This window comes from Serinus canaria, chromosome 1A, assembly GCF_022539315.1.
Source record: "Serinus canaria isolate serCan28SL12 chromosome 1A, serCan2020, whole genome shotgun sequence".
In the NCBI taxonomy this organism is placed as follows: domain Eukaryota; kingdom Metazoa; phylum Chordata; class Aves; order Passeriformes; family Fringillidae; genus Serinus; species Serinus canaria.
Window position 1 is genome coordinate 3,904,242 of NC_066314.1, and position 25,321 is coordinate 3,929,562.

The 25,321-nt window shown below is 45.1% G+C and overlaps 1 protein-coding gene across 1 annotated transcript in view; it reads right to left on the reverse strand.

Moving 5' to 3' along the window:
- The window catches only part of SFMBT2 (Scm like with four mbt domains 2), a 110,146-nt gene that overhangs the window by 82,425 nt on the left and 2,400 nt on the right, over positions 1-25,321 (reverse strand). Inside the window, exons 2-4 of the mRNA XM_050969872.1 lie at positions 15,286-15,446; positions 10,062-10,156; positions 6,822-7,062 (exon numbers count right to left, since the gene is read on the reverse strand). Coding sequence (XP_050825829.1) covers positions 6,822-7,062; positions 10,062-10,156; positions 15,286-15,391 — 442 coding nt within the window. The 5' untranslated portion in view covers positions 15,392-15,446. The remainder of the gene's footprint in view (positions 1-6,821; positions 7,063-10,061; positions 10,157-15,285; positions 15,447-25,321) is intronic.

Genomic DNA, 25,321 nt, shown 5'->3' on the forward strand with positions numbered 1-25,321 from the left:
TCTTGAAGGAAAATACTGGTGAGTACAAAGAAGAGGCTTGAATTTATGGTTGAATGAAGGGGAGAAAGGAACTTTTCTGAGCCAGTTCACCAGATACTCCAGAGAAGCAAGCAGAGTGACCCCAGCTGATGAGACTTGGCCTCAGGGAAAATGTTCCCCTTAGCAGAGAGCTGAGAGTGCCCCAAGGTCACCACCTGAACCACTGCAGAGCCAAGGCTGGGAGTCTTGTCCACACTCCTAAAGAACAATTCTACTGCACTCCCAAAACACTTTCTAACAAAAAAGACCTGTGTTGAACCAAACATTGTTTTCCCCCTTGATTTTCTCCATCACTCACAGAGCCACAGCAGTGCACACCTCGCATTTCCCTCTCAGGACATGATTTTTTTGTCTGAGTTTCACAACTGCAATATCAGGATAATTCATTTACTCCCCACTCCTCCTTATAAACCTGCCAGCATCTCATCCCTACAAGGCTCTCTGCATTTATGCCTCTGGATCTGAAAAATTCTATTCAAAGGAAAATCAAACCACAAAATGTTGACCTCAAGCCCAGCAGACCTGGAGATGATCAAAACCCTCTGCACTTGATAAAGTCTACAGCTCAAACTTCCTGCAAAGCCTGACCCACTGTGCCACATTTACACAGCAGCTCAACAATTAATTACATTCCCAAAAGACACATGGGGGGCTGTCATGCTCAGTTTACCCCAAAAAGGCCTCTCTTGGCAATATTAAGTCTTCTGAAAGTAACTAAAGTAGCACATGAAGAAGATTTGCAGTTTCACACCACAGTGAAAAGAGCATTTTCCCTATCAAGACAACATTATCCTGATGCCACTCAAGCCATGAGCAGACTCTTGAGTTTTCACATTCCAGGCTGAGGGATCTGACTCATGCCAAGGAAGGGAAGGAAAAACCACTGAGGGTGCTCTAATGAAAATATGTTTTTCTCAGGAGCAAGTCTGCAAGGGGCTACGAAGGGCTGGGAGGAAATGCCAAGCCATGATATGCTCCAGTGAATTCCAGCTCCTGGAAATTCCCAAGATACACCAGAGTCAACTGACCTGACTCCTACTCCAGCAAATTTCAGCCAAACCCAGCATTTTTACCTCCTCTCCTCCCCTTTGCCATCATCAGGAGAGCTTAGGGAGAAAAAAAAAATCTATTTTTTTATGTGCTCGTTAAGTATGATCTGCTAAATGTTCTATGCCAATGCATAAAGCTGCCTACTATGCTAATAGAATATTTAATTGACATTTATTTGCTGACTAGTTATTTATGCTAACGTCATCCCTGCATAATTAATAGTCTGCTAAAGTCGACTTGAAAAGCACACATAAAACACTGCACTAAGAGTCATTTGCAGCATTTAAAATAAAGAAATCCTGCCATCTATTTACATTAGGCTAGTCTAAACTCAGTTTTGATGGAATAATGGGATAAAGATTGGGCAGAGATTTTAAGAAACAGCGCTGTATACTGCTTTAGAAACATCCACAGGCTTTGAGAGTGCAACCTGCCAAAGAAGATTTCCGAGTTTCATTTTACTTGGCTCGAGGGCCCAGTTCTTTGCTGATGTAAAACAGCATAAGCTCAGTGAATGCCTACTTATTTTCTTCAGCCTCAAGCTCTTAGGAAGTAATATTTCAGGTGAAAGAGCTAAACCAGGGCCAGATCTGCTTTCCACACCAGTAAAAAAGGAAAAGGAGAAGTCCACCCTGCCCATCTAATCCCTCTACCTGCAAGTACACTTTAATTTTTACTTCCTCTGGGATGAGATCATCAGGGGGAAGATGACTTTATTTAAAATACAAAACACAACAGCAACAAAAAAAGAAACCCCAACAATATCCATGACTGTGTTTTCTGAAAGGGAATCTCTGAACGCTCTAATCAGAAACATTATCTCTGATCTCTGTGTCCTTCTTTTGAGAACCCATGGACAAGCTCTGCATTCAGCAAGGCAGCTCCAAAAATGATGCTGAAAGCCAAAGGTATGGGCCACACCACCACCACCACCACCCTGAGCTGTAACCACAAAAAAAGCCTTCTGTGTGCCTTGGAGTGACATCAAACCCATACCTGCAACACAGCAGACCATCTTCTGGCCATTCACAATCACCCTGCTGTAAATTTCACCAAGGCCAACCAGATCCATTTCTCCCCTCCTTTACACTGCTGACCTCAAAGAGCAGGATTTTGCTCTGGGATAGATTCACATGATAATATATAAAACCAATCAAACAAAAAAAAAAGCAGTAAGTTGTCATTTGAAGGTAACCCAATATGCCCTGGCACAAGTTTTATCTCCCTTTTCCACCATAGATTCCTCCAGAATCTGACCCAGCATTTGGAATCACAGTGAAATTTCCCTTAATCTCACCTGAGAGCCACATGAAAACCTGTCTCAAATACTGACCAAATGATGGTGTTTGCCTTCACAGAAAGCCTGGGCAGGGAAAATACTTTAGGTCTAGCCCTCTTAATGGTATATTTGATGACTGAACTTCATCAAGCATCAGCACCATGAAAGAGAAGGTTATTTCAATCCAGGATCAGACTTCTGAACTTTAATCCTCCTTGTTTTGATGCAACAGAGAAGTAAAAGCTGCTCTCCTACACAGAATGACAGTGGGACTGATCTTCTTGGTCACCAAGCCCAGGTACAGCCAGTGTTCAGAGGTTTCCCCATTTGCACCAGCCCACCACAAAATCAAAATATAGACCTGGCTCTCTCCCTGCCATGTTCCTTTCCATCTCCAGCCTCCTGGTCAGCACAGCAAGCAGACTCCAGCTCACAGATGTGCACACAGAAATGCCCTGTTTGAATTTCCACCTGTCAGTAGCATCAAAGCAGAGCCACTGCTGCAATTCCAAATGTGTATAAGACAATCCCCTCATCCGGTGTCTTTAGCTCATTCCAGGATGCATTACAACAGCGCCAGGAGAGCCTGGGCTCTGTCAGCTCAGCTGGAAATCTGCAATCTGTACAAAACCCCCTGAGTGTCAATCACAGGATGTCCCTGCTCTTTCACAATGCATAATTTAGCTACTACACTTGTCAGGTTCTCCACACCATTCCTGTGCCCGATGGTGGATGCGGCCATGAACTCACCTGTCACCAGCAGAGGAAAGCAGCACAAGGAAATGAACAGGCTAAAGGACACCTCTTTTCCTTTCACTAGTCAGCTAAGTTGAGTTAGGCTTCAATTTTTAATGCCCAGTGGGTAAAAGGGATGAAGGATGCTCAGTCCAAGGGATGAGGATGGTGACAAACAACTGCACTTAGAGGAGGAAGAGAGTGTTTGGGTAAGACATAGGAGGGGATAAATGCTATCCCTGTTTCCATTCAGGCTGATACAATGGGGAAATTTTAACTAACTGATGGAAAATCTACCTCACAGCCCACCCTTACAGTGCAGGAAACAAAGGCTCCCACACCACCACAGCCCTGCCACTGCCACTGAACTCTGAACCAGGCTGCCCTTCCTCATGTGCATTACAAGTGCTGAAGGGCCTTGTCAGGAAGGATGAAAATTCCACACTCAGCTGCATCAGGCTGTAGTTACCCACTGCTTACACCACAGTTAAAATGCAATAAAGAAGAAATCTCTGTCCCAGGACGCGACATTAGAGCTGATCAGTGCCAAAGCTACAGACCATAAGGACAGCTTCACACTTGCCTCAGCTAGTTCATGAATAAACATCCAATTCATTCAAATGAGTTCTATATTAACTAATTTAAATAATTTTCATTTTGCTTTGAATGGTAAACAGATCTATTCTGCCAGGATAGTTGAGTTTGCAATTCAAATTACACACCGATTTGTAATGAGAAAAATATAATTAATGGCAAAGCTTGAAGTAACTACAATTTTACTCCTTTGATTTCCTGTGTAGGAGGGGGGTGGAGCATGAAGCTCACAGGCACACATACACTCACATCATCCTGTCACAAACCAAGACATTTTATTGCCACCACAGGTATTCCTGATCTGGTGACTGCACCATCACGTCACAAAAGGACAGAACATGACTTGACATTTTACTCACAGGCCACAGGCACCATGATGTAACTAATGTCACCCCATAAATAACAGAGCAGCAGTCTGCAAATTAATCAACTTCCTTCGATTTGGATCATAAACTACAATTATTTGGCAGCCGCCTCTTGAAAGCTCTGTGTGTGCTGGACTTTAAATCAAGTTCTATTGATCTGCTGAACTGAACCAGCCCATTTTGTTGCATCTCTCTCCCATCTGATGAAATTTTTTGTCCCATCACTCCACCCTTCTTGTCTGGCATCACATTTACGAGATGAGCACACATCAGTCCAACTCGTGAGCAGAAACAAAGCATTGTCCCAGGGCTGTCATCCTGGCTGTTAAACAAGTCCATTTTGGCAACTCTGCTTTTTAACCAAGGCCTGCAGCTCCTGATTAAAATCACAGCCTAATGACAGACACCCAGCCCCAGCCATGGTGTAGCCAACAGATACAGCCACTGTAATCAGGATGTGCAGAACTGACGCCTTCAGAACTGGGTCTGTGCAATTTAAAGCTGGTTTTTGTTTCTCCCCAAAGTCTGACAGCAAAATAAAGTGCAATGCCAAAGAGGTTTAAAAAAATCTCCACAGAGTTCATAACCATCAGTTTCTCTTTTACCAATGCATAGGTCCTATGATTCTTTAAGTCCTGAAGGCTCAGATCCTCTTGGGCATTTTAGATGTCTCATTCCAAAATACGAGCCAAGCTTTTAAATGCTTACATTTCTTTTGGAATAACAACCCATGCATTTCATTTCTTCCTTTTGAAAATTATACTGCGACATATTCAGCAAAGTTTACTCACTGAAAACGAGAGTGGGAGTGGGAAAATAAGGAAAAAAAGCCCCAAACTAACAGAGCAGCTGCCCACATTCAACACCCTGGTGTCCAGTTACATCACCCACCAGAGAAAAAGGGATGTAGGGACACACTGCACACTTGCAGTCACTCAAGCAAGGCAATGCATACAGAGTGGCCACGACCCAAAGGGCAAATTCCAACAGATCTGTGAAAAGCAGTTGCCTGAGGTTATAAGGGAATTGTTATTTTCTATTATGACATTCAGTAAATTCTCTTACCCCCCTGACCCTCACTTTTGAGATTTAGTCTGTAGCATTGCACACCTTTCTGGTAATGCTGATTGTAATCCACATAATAAAATGTAGTTTAAGAGGCCAATAAAATAAAATATCTCACCCCTCTCACATCAGTTTGATTTACTGGTACTAAGCCAAGAGATTTCTCAGCCGTATTTATCTTCAAGACTTCTTTTTTTTTCCTTTTTTTAAGCAATCAATCTTGTGTTTATTCAAAACACACAGACCAGAACAAAAAGACAAGTTTAGCTCACAGCTGGGCATATGCAAGGCAGGAGTGTCAGCTTTGATTCAAAGACTGTGTCTACAGCTCACTTCAGGAGGAAGCCAGGAACACTCACTGCAGGAGAATTCCCACGTGGCACACAACTGGCACAGGCACTGTTTCCAATGGCCACACAGCAGAAAGGGAAAGAGTAACTTCAGCAGCAGAGCCCTCAAATGAGACTTTCCTTAAATGTATGCACAAGCTGGAGGCTGAATACTCATCTCTTCTTCCCTTGGTGCAGAATAAATGGGATATATGGCAGAAATACTTAGCAGCAACACTGACAATATGCCTCTGCTTGGAGCAATGTAGTAGCAAGGATACACCACAGCTGCTCTGTTGATGCACATAGCCTATATATATATATATATATATATATATATATATTTATATTCATATGCACTGGGGATCAAATTGTATTATTAACAAACTGCTCCACATGGGCCACTCTCAGGAACCTACAACACTTCCATTCAGCTTTTGTGCACCTAAGAGCTGCCAATCAGGACATGCCCTAACCAATAATGACCAAATTCTGCTGTCTTTAATCACGTGGATCTACCACTGGAATTAAAAGCTGCCAGAGTCTGGCAACGGAAGGTTTTAAATTCTCAGGGCAAAACACTTTTGAGTGCAAAGTCAGCTTCTGATCTTGGTTACACCCAAGCTGATCTTGCTTATTTTAGATGTTCTCACTCTTTAATTTCACCCCTCCTTTCTACAAGAACAGGACAGTTTTCTCCCTAGAGTGAAAATCACAGCATTGCAGTTCAGCAGGAAAAAGACATCTCCCTATGGGAGTGCCTTCTGTTGTCACCGACTAGGGCAAAAACTCCTTGGCTGGAGGCTGACTGGCAAACTGAATCCTGTGGGGACACCACCGTGCCCACATCACCCAACACCAGCCGAGGACCTGCAGTACCCATCCCACGAGGCATTCACATTCTCTGGAAAAATCCCTTTGCCCAGGATTTTTCTCCTGGGAAGCTGAGAAGCCTTAGAGAAAAAAGAAAACAATTCTCATCTCATTTGATTCTCCTGTGTTTTGCTCATGTGGAATGTGTTTGGAGATTGTTTCATTGGATTTCTGTGAGTTGTTTTCACTCTTTGGCCAATTAGGGCCAAGCTGTGTCAAGACTCTGGAGAGATTAATGAGTTTTCATTATAGTCTTTTTTAGCCTTCTGAAAGTATCCTTTCTGTATTCTTTAGTATAGTTTAGTATTGTATTCTTTAATGTAATATAGAACCATAAAATAATAAATTAGCCTTCTGGGAACATGGAGTCAGAGTCATCATTCCTTCCTTCATCGGGGCATCCTGCAAACACAATAATCCCAGACCAAGCCGAAATCTTGGTCTCTGAGCCCAACAGCAGAACAGGGCCCCAACAAAGCAGGCAGAACTCACCCTCTGGAGGCATCAGGACCTTGTTGTTCTGTGTGCACCAGCCCACGGGGTGCAGGTCTGCTGTCATCACGTCACACCAGAAGTCAGCCCTGCGGTCGTCGCCGTAGCCGCAGTAGCGCAGCAGCAGGAGCTGCCCGCACGTGGTGATGATGGTGGCCACCCAGTAGGTGTCTGGGCTGCTCTTGTTGGCCACTTCTAGCTTCATCCCTGGCTGGAAACTGCTCTGAAGGCTGATTTCAACCTTGTAAAAGGAGAAGGGAATGGTGTCACTTTTTCTGCTTGGTAGGAAGGTCCCCTCCCCCGCCCTGGGAATGCTGCCCTTGAAGAGCAGCCCTAGGATAGGACATGAGCTGATTGTGCTTCTTAATCCAACCACCTCCTTGTCCATCTGTCTGGGCAGTTGCTGTCCTACTTCACTGGCTCATATCCCATCATGCAAGTCCCACAGGCTCTGAAGTGCAGGAGTGGTACCTTCAGGTGCACTACATCCAAGAGAAGATTGGTGTGGAGGGATAGAATTTAAGAAAATAAAGATAGTGCAGAAGGTAGTCTCACACCTGAGGAGTTGCAGCTGTAGAATCACCAAAGATTAGGAACAGGCCTGCCCTTAATAAGCTATGGCTGTGTCCAATAAGAAGAGTGCTACAAAAGAGTGGGTTAGCTGGTTGAGAAGAGAGAGATGGAGTTTGTTGGCTGTGAAGAAGTCAGTGCTGTGAGGAGCTGCCCATGAGAAATCACTGAGAAGGTATGAGAGCTTTGCAATATGATGACAACAGACTGGCACTCTTTTTAACCCCTAAATGTCACCAATTCCTTGGACACAGTCAGCATAACTCAAAGGAAGTTTCATTTCTCACAGCACAGCTCCACCAGGCAAACCACAGGGCACAGAAAGGCAGGCATGGAGCACCACTAGGAGTTATGCCCAGCTACAATAATTAGTCACATCACAACACTGAAACACCTCTAGAGGCTTGACAAGCATCAAGGGCTGAATGCTGCACCAGGCAGACCAAGAAGAGCATTTCCCCTGCACCCATCCTCAGCAGCTCAAGCTCAACCAATTCTCCTATGGAAAACAAGGTATGACCTGTCACTGAAAGAAATAAACTGTCTGGGTCACTGTCCTCCATCTGATGGAGATGTGACTTCCACTTATCTCAGTAGTGACAGGGCACCTGTAACTTGCCTCTGGACACTGGAGATGCCAGTGCATCTCTTTTGGGACACTGCTGATGAACACCAGGGCCTGCTCCAAGGACCAGTGGGATCCCTCTAGCTGTTGCTGGTACAGAAGAGGTGGATGCCAGTGCACTGGTTGGGTGCCAGCCTTGTCTTCAAAAACCACCCAAAATGTCACCTGTCACTCCTCAGGAGATATTTAAAGGCAGGTTGTCACAAGTTTCTTAGAACCTTATCAGCTACTAAATCCAGAGGGATTATAACTCTAGGTAAGCCTGTCTCTGACTTCCAACTGAAATGGCAGTTTTAAATGACTCTTTTATTTATATAGACAAATATAACATGGTCTGCTTGCTCAACTGAGGATTTCACAGATGTGGGGATGCCAAGCTGCAGAGAAAACACTCCTCTGGTCCATCAGCAGTAATCCCTCACTCATCCAGCTCCAGCTTCCGATGCCAGGGCTGCCCAGCCAAACCCATTTATCATTTGCACTCCCTGTGCCTTTCCTGGTGTGGGCACTTCCAGCAGAATCAATGCCCAGAGGCACAGAACAATGGAGAGGGACCTTTGGACATGGTGTGACACTGAGGGTGCTCTGTGACATGCACTGCTCTACTCAGTGCTAAACCAGGACCTCAGCAATGCTCAGAGTCCTGACAAATAATCCAGGCTACAGACTGGCCCATGCCCCAGTACATACTGGATCTCCTGGCCTCCTCCCAGTACAGACTGGCAGCTGCAGCTCAGAGCACCTGAGCCTGATGCCTGCAGAGAGTGATTCATTTGCTGGTTTTTTGGGGGGTTTTTGGGGTGTTTTTGAGCCCTGTGCTCACCATAACACCAACAAGGTACTCTGGAAGCCAAGAGCCTTGTGGCTGGAAATCACATCAAGAGGAGAATCAGACAGACAGGTAATACAATCTCCTCCAACAGCTTTCAGGTTTTTGGCCAGATTTTTGAGGATCAAGTTTCAGTCTGTGAAGCAATCACCAAGGACTGTTCCCAGCACCAATTTGTCCCACACTGCCAGTCCAGGACTGAGGTGCTGTGAGACCCTGCAATCAGCAGGATCAGCAGGATGAAGTGGACATCTCCAAACAACTGAAGACATCCTTAAAGGTTTCATGAAGCACAAAACTTCCTACTTTGAGCCTGGAGCAGAAATCTGGGACAAGATGCTCTCTCCAAGCAGCTGCTGGATCAAGAATAAACTCCACAATAAGCACTGCCCTGCAAATCTCCAGTATGGAGAATTGTGGTCCTTCACCTCAGGGTTAACTGTTGTTAAAATGAAAGCAAAATAGGGACTAGAGGATTGTACTGGTTTTACAGACTAGATAAAAGAGGGTTTTTTTTATCACTGCAGCTCCTTCAGCCCTAGAAAACAAGCCATAAAACTACCTGGAGACAAAGGTGGTTGGACCAGGGGATCTCCAGAGGTGCCCTCAAATGCTGCTGGTGCTAACACAGAGCAGAGCACAGACCTGTCACTACCACAGCTGTCTGCATGCTCCATGTTCAGCCAGGAAAAGCTGCACCTGGCCAAGCCCCTGCTCCCCACACTTCTGAGACAGCACCTCCAGGCAGGAGGGATGGTTTCCTCTGAGCCACACTGAACTCTGGTGCTCAGGGACTCTGCCAGGCAGTAAATCAGGCATGAAAAGGAGCTCTGGGGAACCACCACCCTCCTGTGAGATTCATCTCTGCAGGCTGGCATGGACAACAGTGAATGCAGAGGGGAAAACAGGTGAAGAGAAAAAAAAATGAGGGCATTGGAAGAAAAAGGAGAGCAACACAACCCCTCAAAAATGGAGAATGTGATGCAAAGGCAGAGTATAAGGGAGTGGCACAGACACAGAACTCCAATCCGTGACTGCAAACACACCAAGGTCACCTAACACCAGCTGGGGGGCTGCTCCCACTCAGGCTGTCACATCTGGGGAGGGACAATTTCTCCCCAAAATGGGAAGACTCCACTACAGTTCTCCAGGGAGCCCCAAAAAACCAAAAGAGGGAAGGTGTACAACAGCCACAGGGCTCAGAGGGAGCACTTACATGTTTGAAGGAGGTGTGGGGAGCAGCACTGGCTCCTGTTTCCTCCAGGAACTCGTCCCAGTTGAAGTCTGCATCCTCAATGCTGGAGCCCTCATCTGTTCAAGAGAAATAAAAAAAAAAAAAAAATTAAAAAATGAGAGAAAGAAAAGCAGCCTAAAACACAGCCAAAGAAGGCAAAAGTCATGTCAAAGAGTTCAGGGTGAGAATAGCAACCAGTATAAACACCAACAGAAGGGAAAACAGAAAGCTTGCTTGGAGGATCTGTGTTTTGACCAGCTCTTGCTATGAATTCAGCAGACTCTGGGGTTTTAGCAGCCAACACTGAGAGCAGAAATGACTCTGCCTCCATGGCAGTGGGGGCACAAAGCTGTCACACACTGCAAGAGGCACTTGGGCTCTTCTCTTTAGCATGTGGTGACTCTCTGGCTGTGTGGGAGGTGTCTGCCTGCCCACCACCACCAAGGTGCAATGTCCTTGTGCCCTCAAAGTGCTCCCCCAGCCCTGGGGGTTACAGCAGTGCCCAGGGATAAATCAGAAGATGCTTCTGTTGGCTGAGCTGGGTGAGTGAGACCCTTTTTCACTCCTGCCACCCCTTCTTCTCCTTCCTCAGCATCACTGCACCATAAATCTCAGATAAACCCCTTTTACAAACTACAGCTGCTTTCCCCAAACCTCACTAGATCCCTACTGCCCTCTTATTCTCTGCTCCCCTTCAGATTTGGGGCTCTGTGTCCTCTCTCCTCCATCCACACCTCTGCCCTACAGCAAGGGCTGGACATGACCACTCTTTCTTTTCCTCCTTTAGAACCCCCCTGGGGCAGAGCCAAGGCCCCAAACCATCTCTGAAACACACCCAGCAAAAATTAAAAATAAATCTTCTTTCACTTACAGAAAATCAGCCAAATCTGATTGTTTTCTTTTTGTTCCCAAGCAATCTTGCAAGCCCAGTTTCATCCCCAGAGCAAAAATATTTACAGTCTGGCAAGGAGCTCTTTGCAATAAGCATTTATCAGGCAAACTCTGCAAGACCCTTTACCTGCCCCAGCATTCATCAGTGTGGTCATGATGTAATTAAAGTGACTCATGACAAACTGAATTAAGAACCCTCCCCAGACAGTTTTATGAAGAAAAAGGCTAGGTTAATTTATTGCAATTATTGCTACAGGTCTCCAGTTTCCAGGACCAGAGAAAATTATGTTGTGCAAGGGGAAATCTCTCATTATTAAAAGGGGAAGACACAGTTTTTATTTGCTGCCTGTGGCACCAGACCCATGTAGGTGAGGGAGAAAAAAGGGGAACAGAAGAGGGTTTTTGAGACAGAGCTGGTGGAGGGTAAAGATCTGTCTGGGAGTTCAAAACTGAGCTGTCAACACTATTAAACACTTGCATGCTGCTGCCTCAAGTCTGACTCCTTGCCCTAAACTCAAATCATCTTCTCAAATATGAAAATGCAAATCAACACTTACTCCAGTGATAAAGAGGCTACCAGATGACTCTCCAAGGCAGCAAGAAATAACCCAATTCCATGATTACAACCCAAAAATAGACAAATTCATGGCAGAATAAAGAATGGGCTTTGTTTTGATTTTTGCAATAGCTGCAAAAACCTCCAGGCTCAGAGGCTGGCTCTACTTGAGATATCTGACCCAGAATGAGGGGTTTGTTCAACCTTGACTGAATGATAAGCCACAACTTAACCACAAGGTAGGAGCTTGGTGGAAAAATTCTGTATCATGCAGGCAGGCAATTTAGATGAACAGGGATATTTTTCAGCCTTCATGCCTGCAACCCTGCAGAGTTAATGTTACAGAGAAGAGCTGTGTGCAGAGATTTCAAAGGCTGAGCCTCTAAAACCAAGTCCATCAGCAGATATGATTATCCATTCCAGGCTTAAAATTGCTAAAGCAACTTTTTCCCTGAGCACAACCCACCGAAGGTCAGAAGCACCTGACATGAAAAGCTTGAAGTGCATCGTCCCCTGTGCCTCATCTCTCCCTGCTCTCTGTGTCTGTGGGGTAGGGATGGGCTGTTCCAACCATCCCAAAGGCATCTCCACCTCAGGGCATGGCCAGGACATTGGGAACAGGCTGCCCAGGGCAGTGGTGGAGTCACCATCCCTGGATTTAAAAGACACAGAGCTGTGGCACGTGGGGACATGGCTTAGGGTGTGCTCTTGGCAGTGCTGGGGGATGGCTGGACCCAGAGCTCTTAGGGGTCTCTTCCAACCTGAATAATTCTGTGATTCTGTGACTTCCAGGTCAGCCCTGGGCTCTCTTCTCTCCTGATCAGGCACTTCCATGTCAGAGCATTTCCCTTTGGATGCTCTCTGTGTACTGCCAGTTTTTATTCCTGTTTTTGCTCTTATCTCCTGTGTGAGTCAAGGCAAGTCCCTCCTTCAGCACGTGTGTCCTTTTCTCCAGCCTTCCTCAGCAGCCTTACAGGACAGATTCACCCCACAGAGGTTTTCCAGAGCATCATTCCCAGCCCTTGCAAGGAGCAATGTCTCCAGGGGGGTCAGAGTCTTCTCCAGAATTTGGAAAAAGCTTTTTAATAAATACAACTAGATGCTAGCTATGGATGCATCAAGTCCTTCACAACCTTATTAACCCTGACCTACTCTGCCATGGGCCAGCACAGAGACTCTCACTAGCAGGTTATTTCACATGCTGCCCAGCAAAACCCACACCACCACCTGTTTAACAAAATGCCACCCAGATCTCTCCTTTCTAAACCCAAATAAAGAGGTTTTAAGGCCCAGAGGCAAGGCAGAGTGAGAGCTGCAGCCTTCCCTCACTGTCAGCTCATTCCTCTCTGACACATAACCAGCCTGGCTCCTCCACCATGTTTTATCTGCAGACTTTATCAGGAAATTACTTTTACAAGGTCTGTAAAAATAATGTCAGAGTACTCATTTATCACAGCATCACTGGTTTATTTTGCTTCATTTCACCACAAAGGATTCTGAAGGGACTGTATGTTTTCAAAATGGTTTTTCAATGGACTTTGTTCCCTGCTGGAATTCTGGCAGGGGGGCATCCAGAGCAGACACAGAGTGGCACAGGGATGGGACCAGCCCAAAGGACCCAACACCCCCCACACATGCAACAGGGCTGCACACCAATCTCCTCATCCATCACAAAACCCCAACTGCTGAGGAGCACAGGACACCCTGAAAGGTGATAAATCTGCCATTAAACCTATTTTACATACCAGCTCCCTTTCCAATTACTGGTACTTAGGTCCAGAGCTTTTTCTTAATGAAAGAGTCAAGGCTGGCTGCTTTACAACACGGTGATGTATAAACAAGCCCAGGATGACAAATAAAATCAACAAGTCATTATCTGTGAGCCTCTCAATGGCTTTAAAGTGCTCATGCACTGACATTATAAAAATGCAACTGTTCCAGCTGTTAACAGCCCCCTGGAACGTTCAGCTATGGAAAAGAAAAGGGATGAAAGACTCAAACCCTGTGGTTCCAGAAACACTGATTTTTACTTTTTTTTTTCCCCAGGCTTCACTGTAGGAGAAAGTATTTAAGGCAAATTGCTTGGACATCTTATTTATAGCACCTAGATACACATAGATGACTTCTTGAGTGAATAGAGCACTGAAATGCTCCCACAAAAGGTGTGGGGAGACACAGAGACACCTGATCAATCACAAACCTCTGGCACAGCCTTGGGAGAGCCATCAAAATCCTTGTTCCCACCAAAATCTAGGCACTGCAGGTTCTCCTCATTCCCAAAAAAATGTCTATGGTTGGCCAACTGAATCTCACCTTAAAGATTCCTATCTCTCAACCACGGATAAAAATAGACCCAGTGGAGACCAGACCAGCCCAGATGTGTCCACTCTGGAAATCCAAGGATCTGGTGTCCAAGGAAAGAGGAAAATCACTGAGCTGCCACAAGAAGTGAGGAAACTGAAGGCTGAGTGGCCAAATTTCTGACCTGCTGAGGGAGAAGCAGGGAAAACCTTGGCTAAAGAAAGAAAGCAGGTTAGGTCTAGCCATAATGAACTTTTCCATCATATGACACAGTCTCCTCCTGCTAAGGCTGGATATGGGAAGTTAAAACACCTGACTCCATCAGAAATCACCAAAATGTAGCATTTACTTTTCTGCATCTACCACAGAACACCCAAAATTAGCACAGCAGATCTTCACACCTTCAGGAGCCCATCCCAGAGCATTACAAAGCATCCAGTCATGAGCACAGGGACAACATGTGACCAGCTCTCCTCTGCTCAGTGCTTGTGAAACCACCTCACCTAAAGCACTCCAAAAATCAGGGAAGGAAATGAGGGGGAAGGTAAAAACAAAGGAGAAATGCTATAAATTTCTGAATATTTGCTCTGTCTCAACAGAATAAAAAATGGTGGGGAAGCTGGGAGAACACAACATGATGCCTTGGGAAAGGTTTTCCATAGCTGTTTGTTTAAATTTTGAATAGCTGATACTGCAGATGAGGTCCAGAAGAGGAAAAGCTCCTATTTCCCATCAATCACAGGACACAGTCCAACCCCTAAAAACCAAAAAAGGGCTTGGAGATGTACAGCCATTCCCAATGCCTCCCTGGCTCCCAGCTCTACCTGTGAGGAGCTGCAGCAGTGAGGAGTGTAGCAGCTCACCTGTGGAAGCCCAGGGCACTGGGAATATTTCTCTGTCTGCCCTGGGGTGCCCTGACCCCCAGGGGAGCACTGACTTTGATCCTCATCCATGGAGAAAGATTCCCAGATTTCAAGATAGACTGGAACCCACAAAAGTGTGAAATAGATTATAGAGAGCAGGGTTGGTGTGTCACTGGGTGAGAAATTGAGGGTTTGGGATTTTTAGTGTGTTGTGGATGGAAGCAAGATGAAGGCACAGGGTGTCATCCTGGGTTTCTTCTTCATGCTTCTTCTTCCTCCTTCTCCATGGGTTTGGGTGGCATTTTGTAATTGGGCAGAAAAGTCCCCATTGTGAGCTTTGTGGGATCAGTTATTGGGTTAAAAGGGAAAATAATCCGGGTGTCAGCTCTTAATTGGATAGTTCAGTCTTGAAAGTCCTTGTACCAAGACATTGTTGGCCATTTTGTGCCTTCTAATGAAAAGCTGCCAAACTCCCAGTAGTGAGACTGTTTTACTGATCAGAAATAATAAACACCTGAGTCTGAACATGAACTGCCATCTCCAGTGCCTTCAATCCACACCCAGAGAAACCCACAGCTGGGACCCCCACACTCACCTGAGTCAAAGTGCTCCCCATCACCATTGGCTGGGCTGGGATCCTGCTCTGGGGAGAGCTGCTGGGTCTCTCTCATGCTGGCAATGAAGGATGCCCTCGTCTCCATGGCTCACAGGAGGAGGCTTTGCCTTCCTAATTCATCCTGCAGCAAGGAGGACAAGCTGCAAGGAAAATTTCAAACAAAAGCAATGAGTGATTTATTGTACACCAACCCATTTCCTCAGCCTTTCTCCATGGTTTTCATGTCAACCCATCTTGATCCAGATGGAATGAAAGATCTCAGAGGTCTTTTACAACCTAAATAATTCTGTGATCCTCTGATGGAGACCCTTCCATCCTGGTCTTGTCTCCAGCCTGAAGCTGGGGTAGGATGAAAAACACAACAAAGGACCTTAGTGGCAACAGTATCATAAGAGCAACACCAAAATTAATGACAACAGGGGAGATAATAAGATAATAAACAGCATCCAGAGGCTGCACACCTCAAAGTTCCCTTCAGCTCACCAACAGAGAGAGAAGGATGAGCCCACAAAGCAGCACAATCCATACTAAAAAATCCATCTCCACCAACTTCCAGCCATTTCAGCCCTTGATTTACAGCTTTTTGATGACTAACACTGTGAGATACATCTCACTCCATAAATATTCAAACTTCCAAAGGGGGAGATCTGTGACAGTGAAACAGAGGAAACACTGAAGTGAAAATACTCATGAGAAAGAGGCTGGAGTAACTCTAGAAAATAAAACTGAGCATGCAAAATGCAGATACCTTCATGAAATAATGCTGGCTGCAACTGTTTATTGAATGAGAACTGACCTAAGTTAACTGTACCAGTTTCAACATGCAGGACAGGAAACAGCACCTGATTTTAAATTGGGTTGTGTTACCAGAGGAGTTTCTTCTAGCAGGAGTGAGCATAGTAAATTCAAAGTTGAACACAAACACACAGCAATGAAAAACAGCATAAGGAAGGGCACAATGCTCAGACCTTGCATCAGACACCAGGCTAAATGAGAACTGTATTTCCAGCCACACTAAGCCACCAGACAAGCAACACCCCAAGATACACCTTTAGGAGCAGATTAAAAACAACTCCACAGTGAGCTTTTCAGTAAAACTCTGAGATGCTGATGAATTACGAGGTGCCAAAGGACGACTGAAAAAGAGAAACCAAGAGCTGGGGTTATGGGCACAGAGGGAAGCAGCTATTCACACAAGAGATGCTAAAGCAAAGCCAGGCAGCAGGGAAGGTGTGTGTCCAGAATATCTGATGGGGAGGACTGGTCCTGCTTATTAGAGGAGCCTCCAAATCCTGCATGACAGAGAGGACTGTGCCAAATGCTCTGCAAAATGTGTGACTAAAAGTAGGAAAGAAGTTTACTGCCAGAGGCCAGGCAAAGCAGAACGTAATAAGATTGTAAAAATATATGGGATTTTTTCAACTTTTACTACTCTGGAGGCATATTCTAGAAGACTAGATATGATGGTTATAAAATAGAAAGGAGGAGAGTGTTCTGCTGTGGATTTCTCACTCCCAGTTTTTAAGGCAGCTCCTATGGTAATTTAAAAGAAGAAATGGATGTGTGTGAGCAGTTTTATCAGAACTGAAAAAGGTGAGGAGCATGTCAAGTGCCTGATATCCATTAGCTGGACCATGGTGGAAATGTCTGCTGGAGCAATCACAGCTGCAATTAAAACCTCCAAAAATGGGTGTTTCACCAAAAAAAAATCATTGATGGAAGCAAATCACCAAGGCAGGTGATTCAACCCCCACCAAAGGTTCTTCAGGCAAAGTTAGAAATATTTGTTCCCCACCCCAAAGGAATCTGCTAATGAATGAAAAAAGGAGCATTTTTGAAAATGAAAATCATAACCCAGCTCAGAGCAATATGGTTGTTGGTCTCTTCACAGAGTGCTCAGCAAACTTGAAGTACTCCACAAACATGACCCTTTTCCCACTGCCACAGCACTACATCTTTATTCTCTGTTGACATGGGACTTGCTAATGAATTAAGTGTATTATAGACTCCGAGTATTCAGAGTGCAGCTAACCTCAGAACATACACATCACTCATCCCCAGTGTATATTAAGTTTCAATTAACCATGAAACTAGGAGCAGTCAGTTTACTGAAAATGAAAAAAAAAACCTACTTCTCCTTTGATAGAGACACTTCTGTAAATATCATTAATAATAAATTAGCTAAGTATCAGGACTTTACATCAAGCTTGTTAAATATCAGAGGAGGGGAGATGCTGAAGCTAAACCTTGGGGGGATGTGGCTGTTTTATTTTCTGCCAGGGACCAGACAAGGATGGAAGATAACCTGGGTCTACCAAAAAGAATTCAAAGAACAGAGAGAAACAGAGGCATCAATTTAAACACAACAAATCCATCATCTTAAAGAGAGCTCAGGGTTAACAATATAAATACCAAGAAGAAACATAATCCTCTCAGTATTGTAGTTAAATCTTGTGATGCTTCTATGATGCTGATAAAACAGAGTTATGAGCTGACAAAAAGCTGAAAGTGCCCAATCAGACACAAACAGCAGTATTTGCTTTTTTTTTTTTTTTTTCCCCACAGAGCCAAGCCCCAAATCTGCCACCAGACCCATGAGAGGGACTCAAACCCCTGGATCATGGAATTTCCCACCAGAAATGGAAAGTGGACGGGCAAATCAGCAGGAACCTGCCCAAGGTGTCAGCAACACAACTGGACCCATCCTCAGTGGCCCTTTCTGGGACTGGCTTTGAGCCCACTTCAATTAAAAGGGGGAAATGCAGAATCTCTGAGGCACATTCAGCAACATCATCAACACTTCTGGAGTTTTAAACTCTATTTTAATGTATTTTTTGCTTAAACTATGGACAACTTACTGGTTTTGAAATGTTGAGAGCATGCACATCCCAAGGAAACTGGATCTATCAGAGGCCAATACCTGGCTTATTTTGGGAATAACAAGTTTACCAGTTAAGGTAGGAGAGCACTTCATGTGACAAGGAGACCAAACTCTTATGCAAACACCAGCCTCAAAACAACGCTGAGCTTTAGTGTTGATACAACCAACAAGCAAAGAAAGCTAACACAGGGTATTAATTTTTCACTTCTTATTAATTGCTGCTAATTAACACTTCAAACAGAGTCCCCAGCCATACTGTTAACAGCAGCACACCGGCTGGCCTGCAATCACCAACATCACACACCACTGCACTCCAACTCCTCTGCCAGTGTGAAATCCACTGGAAACCAAACCAAGGTTTGCCTGGGAACAAAGTGATGGGAAACAGCACCAAAAAAGGCTCAAGGTGACATTACACCAGGCAGCAGCACAAAGGAAAACCCTATGAAATGCATGTGAAGGAGCAGGAAGGGGGGAATCCCCTGGTTTCAGATCCCTTGCTCATTGTTTCTGCTCAGTGGTGGCTCAGACTGATCTGATTCTTCCCCCCACGCAGCTCCCATTCCCTTGGTATTTAATTCAGATTCAGGCTCTTAACTCACAGGCAGGAAAAGCCAGGCAATATAATAAAGAATCTCTTTTATTTCCTTCTTCCCACGGCTGTCAGTCTCAGCCCTGCCTTGTCATCTGTATCAATATTGGCTCTTTGTACAAGCACAGCATTGGCTTCCTCACACCATTTTCCACTCCTCATCTCCTGTCAGCTCCATCCTGGTTTTTCTTCCTTTGGAGTGATCCTCTGTAGGGAGAGGTCCCTTAACCACACACAAATCCAGCACCCCTTGGGCTCTTCCTTAAAGCTACTCCAGAAAAACTTATTTTCTCCCTCCAATGCACGTTTGGTTAATTGGCATTGACACAAGGAAGACAGAAAAGATCCTGCAGCCTGGAAAGCTCCAGCCTGAACAGTGAACCAGGTGTGCCAATGTAATGCTGAGTCCTGAATGATTTCAATCCCAGTGATCTGGGACTGATTTTGGCCCCTCCAAAATCCAGCAAGAAGCACTGCCTGGAGATGGTCTCACCGCTCAGCACGGTGACACCTGAGAGTGACAGCAGGGTCAGAATGTCCTGAGTTGGAAAGGACCCACCAGAATCAAAGTCCAGCTCCTGGCCCTACACAAGACAACCCCAACAATCCTACCACGTGTCTGAGTTGCCCAAACACTTTATGGTCACAGGCTCAGTGCTGTGACCAATTCCCTGGGGAGCCTGTTCCAGTGCCCAGCCACCCTCTGGGGGAAGAACCTTTTCCAAATACCCAGCCTAAACCAAGCCAGGAGAAAGCACATCCAAAGGATGACTGCCTTGATTTCAGACACCTGAAATTCAGATGAGATGAACAACCCTCGGGGGGTTCCTGTTCTTGCACAGCACCTGCTAATGTTTTCAACATCCAAATTTCCCAGCAGACAAGCTGCATCAGTCATAGGATAGTTTGGGCTGGAAGAGGCCATAAAGATCACCTGGTTCCAGCCCTGGTGCCATGGGCAGGGGCACCTTCCAGCAGATCAGTGAAGGGAGGTGCTCAGATGCCAGGTGGTCCTGGTGCTGTTTGTGGAGCAGGACAAAGGGGATCTCATCCTGTGGGACATGATCCAGTGACAGCCTGCCACAATTCTCACATCCCTGAGCATCTGCACAATGCACTGGAATCTCATTCAAAAGGGATATTCAACACATCAAGTAACAGTTTCACCTCCTAGAAAAAGGGACTGTCTCTCCTCTCAGACAAAGTACCAGTTGGAAACCTTTAAAGGACCTTTTCTTCCAAATTCCTGAGGGTTTTTTATTATTTATTTGAGAGCTTCCCTTGCCAAATGTTTTCACTTATATCAACTGACAATTTCTCTTTCATATTGAAGACCCCACAGGATTTTAATAAGGGAAATTTACTGCTTTGAACAGCTCTGTGTTGCACTCTGGGGTGGAAGAAACAAATCCCATGTACTCTGGAGAACCAGGAATGTTCACAATATTCAAATACATAAAAAACAGCTGAATGGGGAAAGAATATAATCTGTTTTCCATGTTCTTGGTGGATTGAAGAAGGCAGCTTGGTTGAAACTGCAAGGGAGGGGAAACAATTTGGGCAAGAGAAGAAATCACTTATAATGAATTTGGTGAAGAAGTGGGATACACTGTGGGAAGGGCACAGAGCTCTGCCTTTTGGAGGAGTTAGGATGCTAATGTGTCCAGAAACTGATCTTGGTAGAGATAATCCTGCCCTGGGGTAAGGGATGGTCAGTCCAAGTCCCCTTCCACTCCCCCTGCTCCACTCAACAGGGCTCATCTTTCTGCTCTTGAAATCAACACTTGTGCAGAAGAGAAAATAAATGAGTAAGCCTGGAGGGAAAACATGTAAAAACAGGAAATTAGGGAACCACCATAGCAGGGATGCTCTGGATTGTCTCTCTCCAAGTCAGAGAAGGAAAGGAACCAAACTCCTCTGAAGACACATGGTGGAGAAGGGATTGTGCAAGGTGGTGGCAGCCCCTGTAACTCAGCTGGTCCTTGCTCTCCTCTCTTCTTGCACTGCTGCCAAAAGCTTCACACTTTTGATGCCAACAGAGACAAACCTGCTCCACAAAGCAATTTTCTCACCCTCCCTACCTGGCACACTCCTGAGTCTGGGATACACACAGAGATAAATGGTAGTAAGATAAGATAACAGAAAGTAAAATGAACCTAATTAGGGACTGTTAGCTTGTTTACAGCAAAAAGCCCTGCAGTATTAAGGAAAGAAAGAGAGAGAGATGACAGCCAGACACCCAGGCTTGGGTACACATTACCCTCATAGCTGTCCTATGTGTAAATAAAACCCAAGGACCTAGAGATGGACTCCAACACCTGCCCCAAACTTCTCTAAGGACTAGATCAAACCTCAAAAATTAAAGCACTTTTTCATTCAGTTTTCCTTCTCCTGAGCGAGTTGGACATTTTATAAGCAGGGGCAAGGGGGCACTGCTGCCCTACCTGTACTCCTGCCACTGCCCCTGGGAACCCTGGACATCCCCACCTCCAGCACCCCACAAAGCATGTCACCAAGGAGAGGGAGGTCAGCACACACTAATCCTTCCTGTTTCCAGCTGCTCTGTCACCTAAGAGGTGTCTGCACCTCCTTCATGACTCAACAGGCAATTCCCATGACATTGCCTCCCACTCTGGTAAAGCACTTCCACCCATGCTAAGCACCCAACATTCACCAACTACTTGGAAATACAGCATATTTAAATTTGGGCATCTTCTAAAGCTCTCAGCTGAACCAGGGCTGTGAAGAAGACTGGGACAATGTCCTTGATGCCCTTTATAGCAGGAAAAAGAACTGCAGGGAAGAAGCACAGACACAACCATGGGCAACACTCTGTCCTTTCCCACCTCTATGTTTGAAATGCAGCTGAAACATCTGAGATGGGTAACTCAGACACAGAGCTGCTTGATCATCCTGAGACATCTCATCTTGTTAGGCAAAATCACAGAGCACACTGGAGTGGGCTGGAAAGGACCTTAAAGATCACAGAGATCCAGCCCCCAGCATGTGATGCTTATCACCTGAGAAAAGCAGCCACATGGACCAAATTAATCAGTCAGACCCCCTGAGTGGGACCAATCAGCCCAGAGACAGAAGTCACCCAGCAGGAAACACAAAACACTGTTTTCACAGACTTAATTTAGAGCCCAATTCAGAAGTCCCTCATCAACCAAACTCCCATTGTCCAGGGCAATCAGCTCTGCCTTCTGTGTCTTTGCAGCAGTCAGAGTCATTCTCAAAAAAAAGAAAAAAAATACAAGATGCAAACCAGAATCCAGGAAACATCTGCCATCTGATTCCAACACTTTTTAGGAAAAAAAAAAGACATTTTACATCTTGGCACTGCTTGGTTCATTTAAACAGCACAGCTGATCAGCACTTGGGCTTAGTCCTACACACACATCCCTGTGGGTGCTTCACATCCAGAAACAGCTTCACTGACTGGCAGGATCTGCCAAAAAAAGAAAAATTTCAAGAAGATCCAGCCCTCACAACCATCTCCAGCCACCTCCCAGCACAGCAGCAGGAAGAGGAGGACCCTTCCCTTTGCCAAGCACAAGTGAGGGCAGCCAGCAGAGCCCTGCCAAGCTCCATCCAGAACCAAACTGCACAAGACATCTTAACTCATGGACAAGTCACTTTTACAGGGCTAATTCCACCCCATTTCTCCAAGGTAAAACAAACTGGACTCCCTTTCATGAGAACACGAGAACTCCTGCAAAACATCCAGGTTTGATGCCTCACCACCATCCCAACAAAGCATCCTGGAGCCTGATCTTGCACTTGCACTGAGCTCCCATGCCCAAAACACCTTCCAAGAACCAGTTCCTTTTTGCTTTTTCCTGAACTTTCTTTAAAGGTGTATTTTTGGTGCACCTAGGAGAGTTATGGCTTTCTACCCAAAAGTCTCCACAAAGGACTTAGGAGCCCTTAGACTTTAAGGATCCTCAGCCTGTGGTTGTCCTGGCTGATCTCCTACACAGCAAGGGCAGGCATAATGTCACCTCCTGGATTTTAGGAGGGAATTCCACTTCCTTGCCAAGCAAATAAATGCAAGACTTTCTAATTAACTTTTATTCAAATTGAGTCTCAGATCTTTACCCAAGAAAAGATGGCTCTTTTGCACAAGCCACCCAGTGATGCTAGGAGTATTAGTCATGAAAGCAGGAACTGGGAGTAAAAATAGCAAGGATTCTGCACATACTTTTTTTTAAGCCTCACACCTACTCAGAACTGATCCCTGGGTCAGCTGTCAAGAGCTGCTTGGTTTTAGCCTTTTTTTTTCTTCCTTTTTATTACTATTTTATTTTAGATCAACACTTCTGATTCATAGAAATGGGAGTAACTGTGAACACATTTTCCAAATCAGCCTTCACAAGAATGCTTTGTTGAGGTCTTACAAAAGGCCAATCTCAAAATAAACTTTTTCAGGAGTTTTTTAAATGTCAGAGGAGAAGTCTTCGCTCTTATTTCTGTATTTCCTTATTTTGCAACTCCAACATTTTTAACTGCTGTAGGAGTCATACACCAAGAAACAGAAAATAAAGGAACGAGAAATCTTTTGGCAAAAAAACCCATAGGATGGATTTGACAGGTTTCAATGGGGTCTGTCATGCAAAGATCAACAGTTTCAAAAGATGAGTTTTAAATATTGACAAGGTACCATCAGCTACTCTAATCCCAAAAAAACCCTCTGCTCCTAGGGGCCAGATGTTACAATGACAGAACAAACCCATATTTGCAGGTGGCATCACAGCATTTCATTTTCAGCACTGAGGACCCTGCTGCACCAGCTGATAGACTCTGCATCAATATTCATAGTAGTAAAATACTTCTGACTCCTTCAGGTCATTTAAATCATGGACCCTGTGGCCACCACATTATTTTATTTTTGTGAACCCTCATGAACACACCCCTGGTTCCTCTGCTTCAAGTTCTGGCTATCTGTCACAAGTTCTGGAGTTTTTCACAACTCCTTTATTTTACCACTTGGACACAATCAGGGACAAGCCACCTCCTTCACCCATCACCATCCTTGCAAACCCCCTCAGATGCTCTCCATGCCTCTGCTTACCCCACACCAAGATGAATGTAAGCAGTGAAATGCCCTTGAAGACTCACAGAAACACAGAATGGTTGGAGCTGGAAGGGACCTTAAAGATCATCTCATTCCAGCCCCCTGCCATGGGCAGGGACACCTTGCACCACCCCAGGTGGCTCAGAGCCCCATCCAACCTGGCCTTGGACACTTCCAGGGATCCAGGAGCAGCCACAGCTTCTCTGGGCACCCTGTGCCAGGGCCTCACCACCCTCCCAGCCAAGAATTTCTCCCCAAAATCTGCTGGAGAAACAAGGTGGCACCTTCTCTACCATGTCCTGTCCTTCAGTAAGGTTAACATCACATGCCCTCACTCATCTCAGATCAGCATCCCACGGCTCTGAAAGGGCAGAAACAGTGACCCAAAATACCCCAGCTCAGCACAGCACAAGCCAGGAGTGGGGGAAAAGCATCCCCAGTCAAAAGTGTTGGCAGTTGTGGTGTTTACCCTATTTCTAGTAACACTTCCATAAAGTTTTAATAAATGCTTCATTAAAACATCAACTGCCTGTCCAGCCAGTCAATTATCACTCATAATCACAGCTATATAACTGTATACTGTCTTCTGCAGATGTTCCTACATCTGTGCAAAACACACTCTCCACCTCTGCCACATGTAACATCTGTTGAATATTTGCAAACATTTTCTCAATATAGAACTGAAATTATACTGTCTTGCTCATAATGTATTTACTGTCCCACTACCCTGTGCACCCCTTAAAAATCATTAAAAAGGTATTGCCTTGCTGTGTACAAGGCTCCAATCTCTCAACAGCTCTTTGCTGCTGTTATTTAAATGGCTTTTAGATTTTCACTTAGTAACAGATTACACTGAGCCTCATCTTATCACAGGAGTTATTAGGACCTAATCCTTTATAAGCACTGGAGTTATTAGACTTGTGAGGATATTTTCTTCCCTTTCATAAATAATCTGTTGGAGAGAGGAAATAAATAAATAAATAAATAAATAAATAAATAAATAAATAAATAAATAAATAAATAAATAAATAAGAGGAGGGAAAAAGCCACTTGCATCCCTGCTCACCCAGGCAACAGTCCCAACCCTGGGGAAAGAACCTGCCTCACCTGCTCTTACTCTGCCAGCAGCAAAGGAAATCAAATTTGTTTTCATCTAAAGGCTTCTAGAAGGGGAAAACAAATTGCACTGAATCCTACTGAGCACCCTTCCCTGTGTAAGAAGAAGAAACTCCTTCCCATTCCTTGGGGAAGGTGGGATCTCCACAGAGCTTTCCCAATCCCTTCCATCTCCACATCCCCAACACACGACCAGGTGAAGCTGCTGCTCTGCTCACACACAAGGTCACCACTCTGCTACCACACCTTCCTCCCCAGAGCACCAGAGGCACAAACTTGGACATCCTGTCCAAGGGACAGCAAAGCTGGGGATTGGGGAGATGCATAGGGGACAGAGAGGGAAGATACC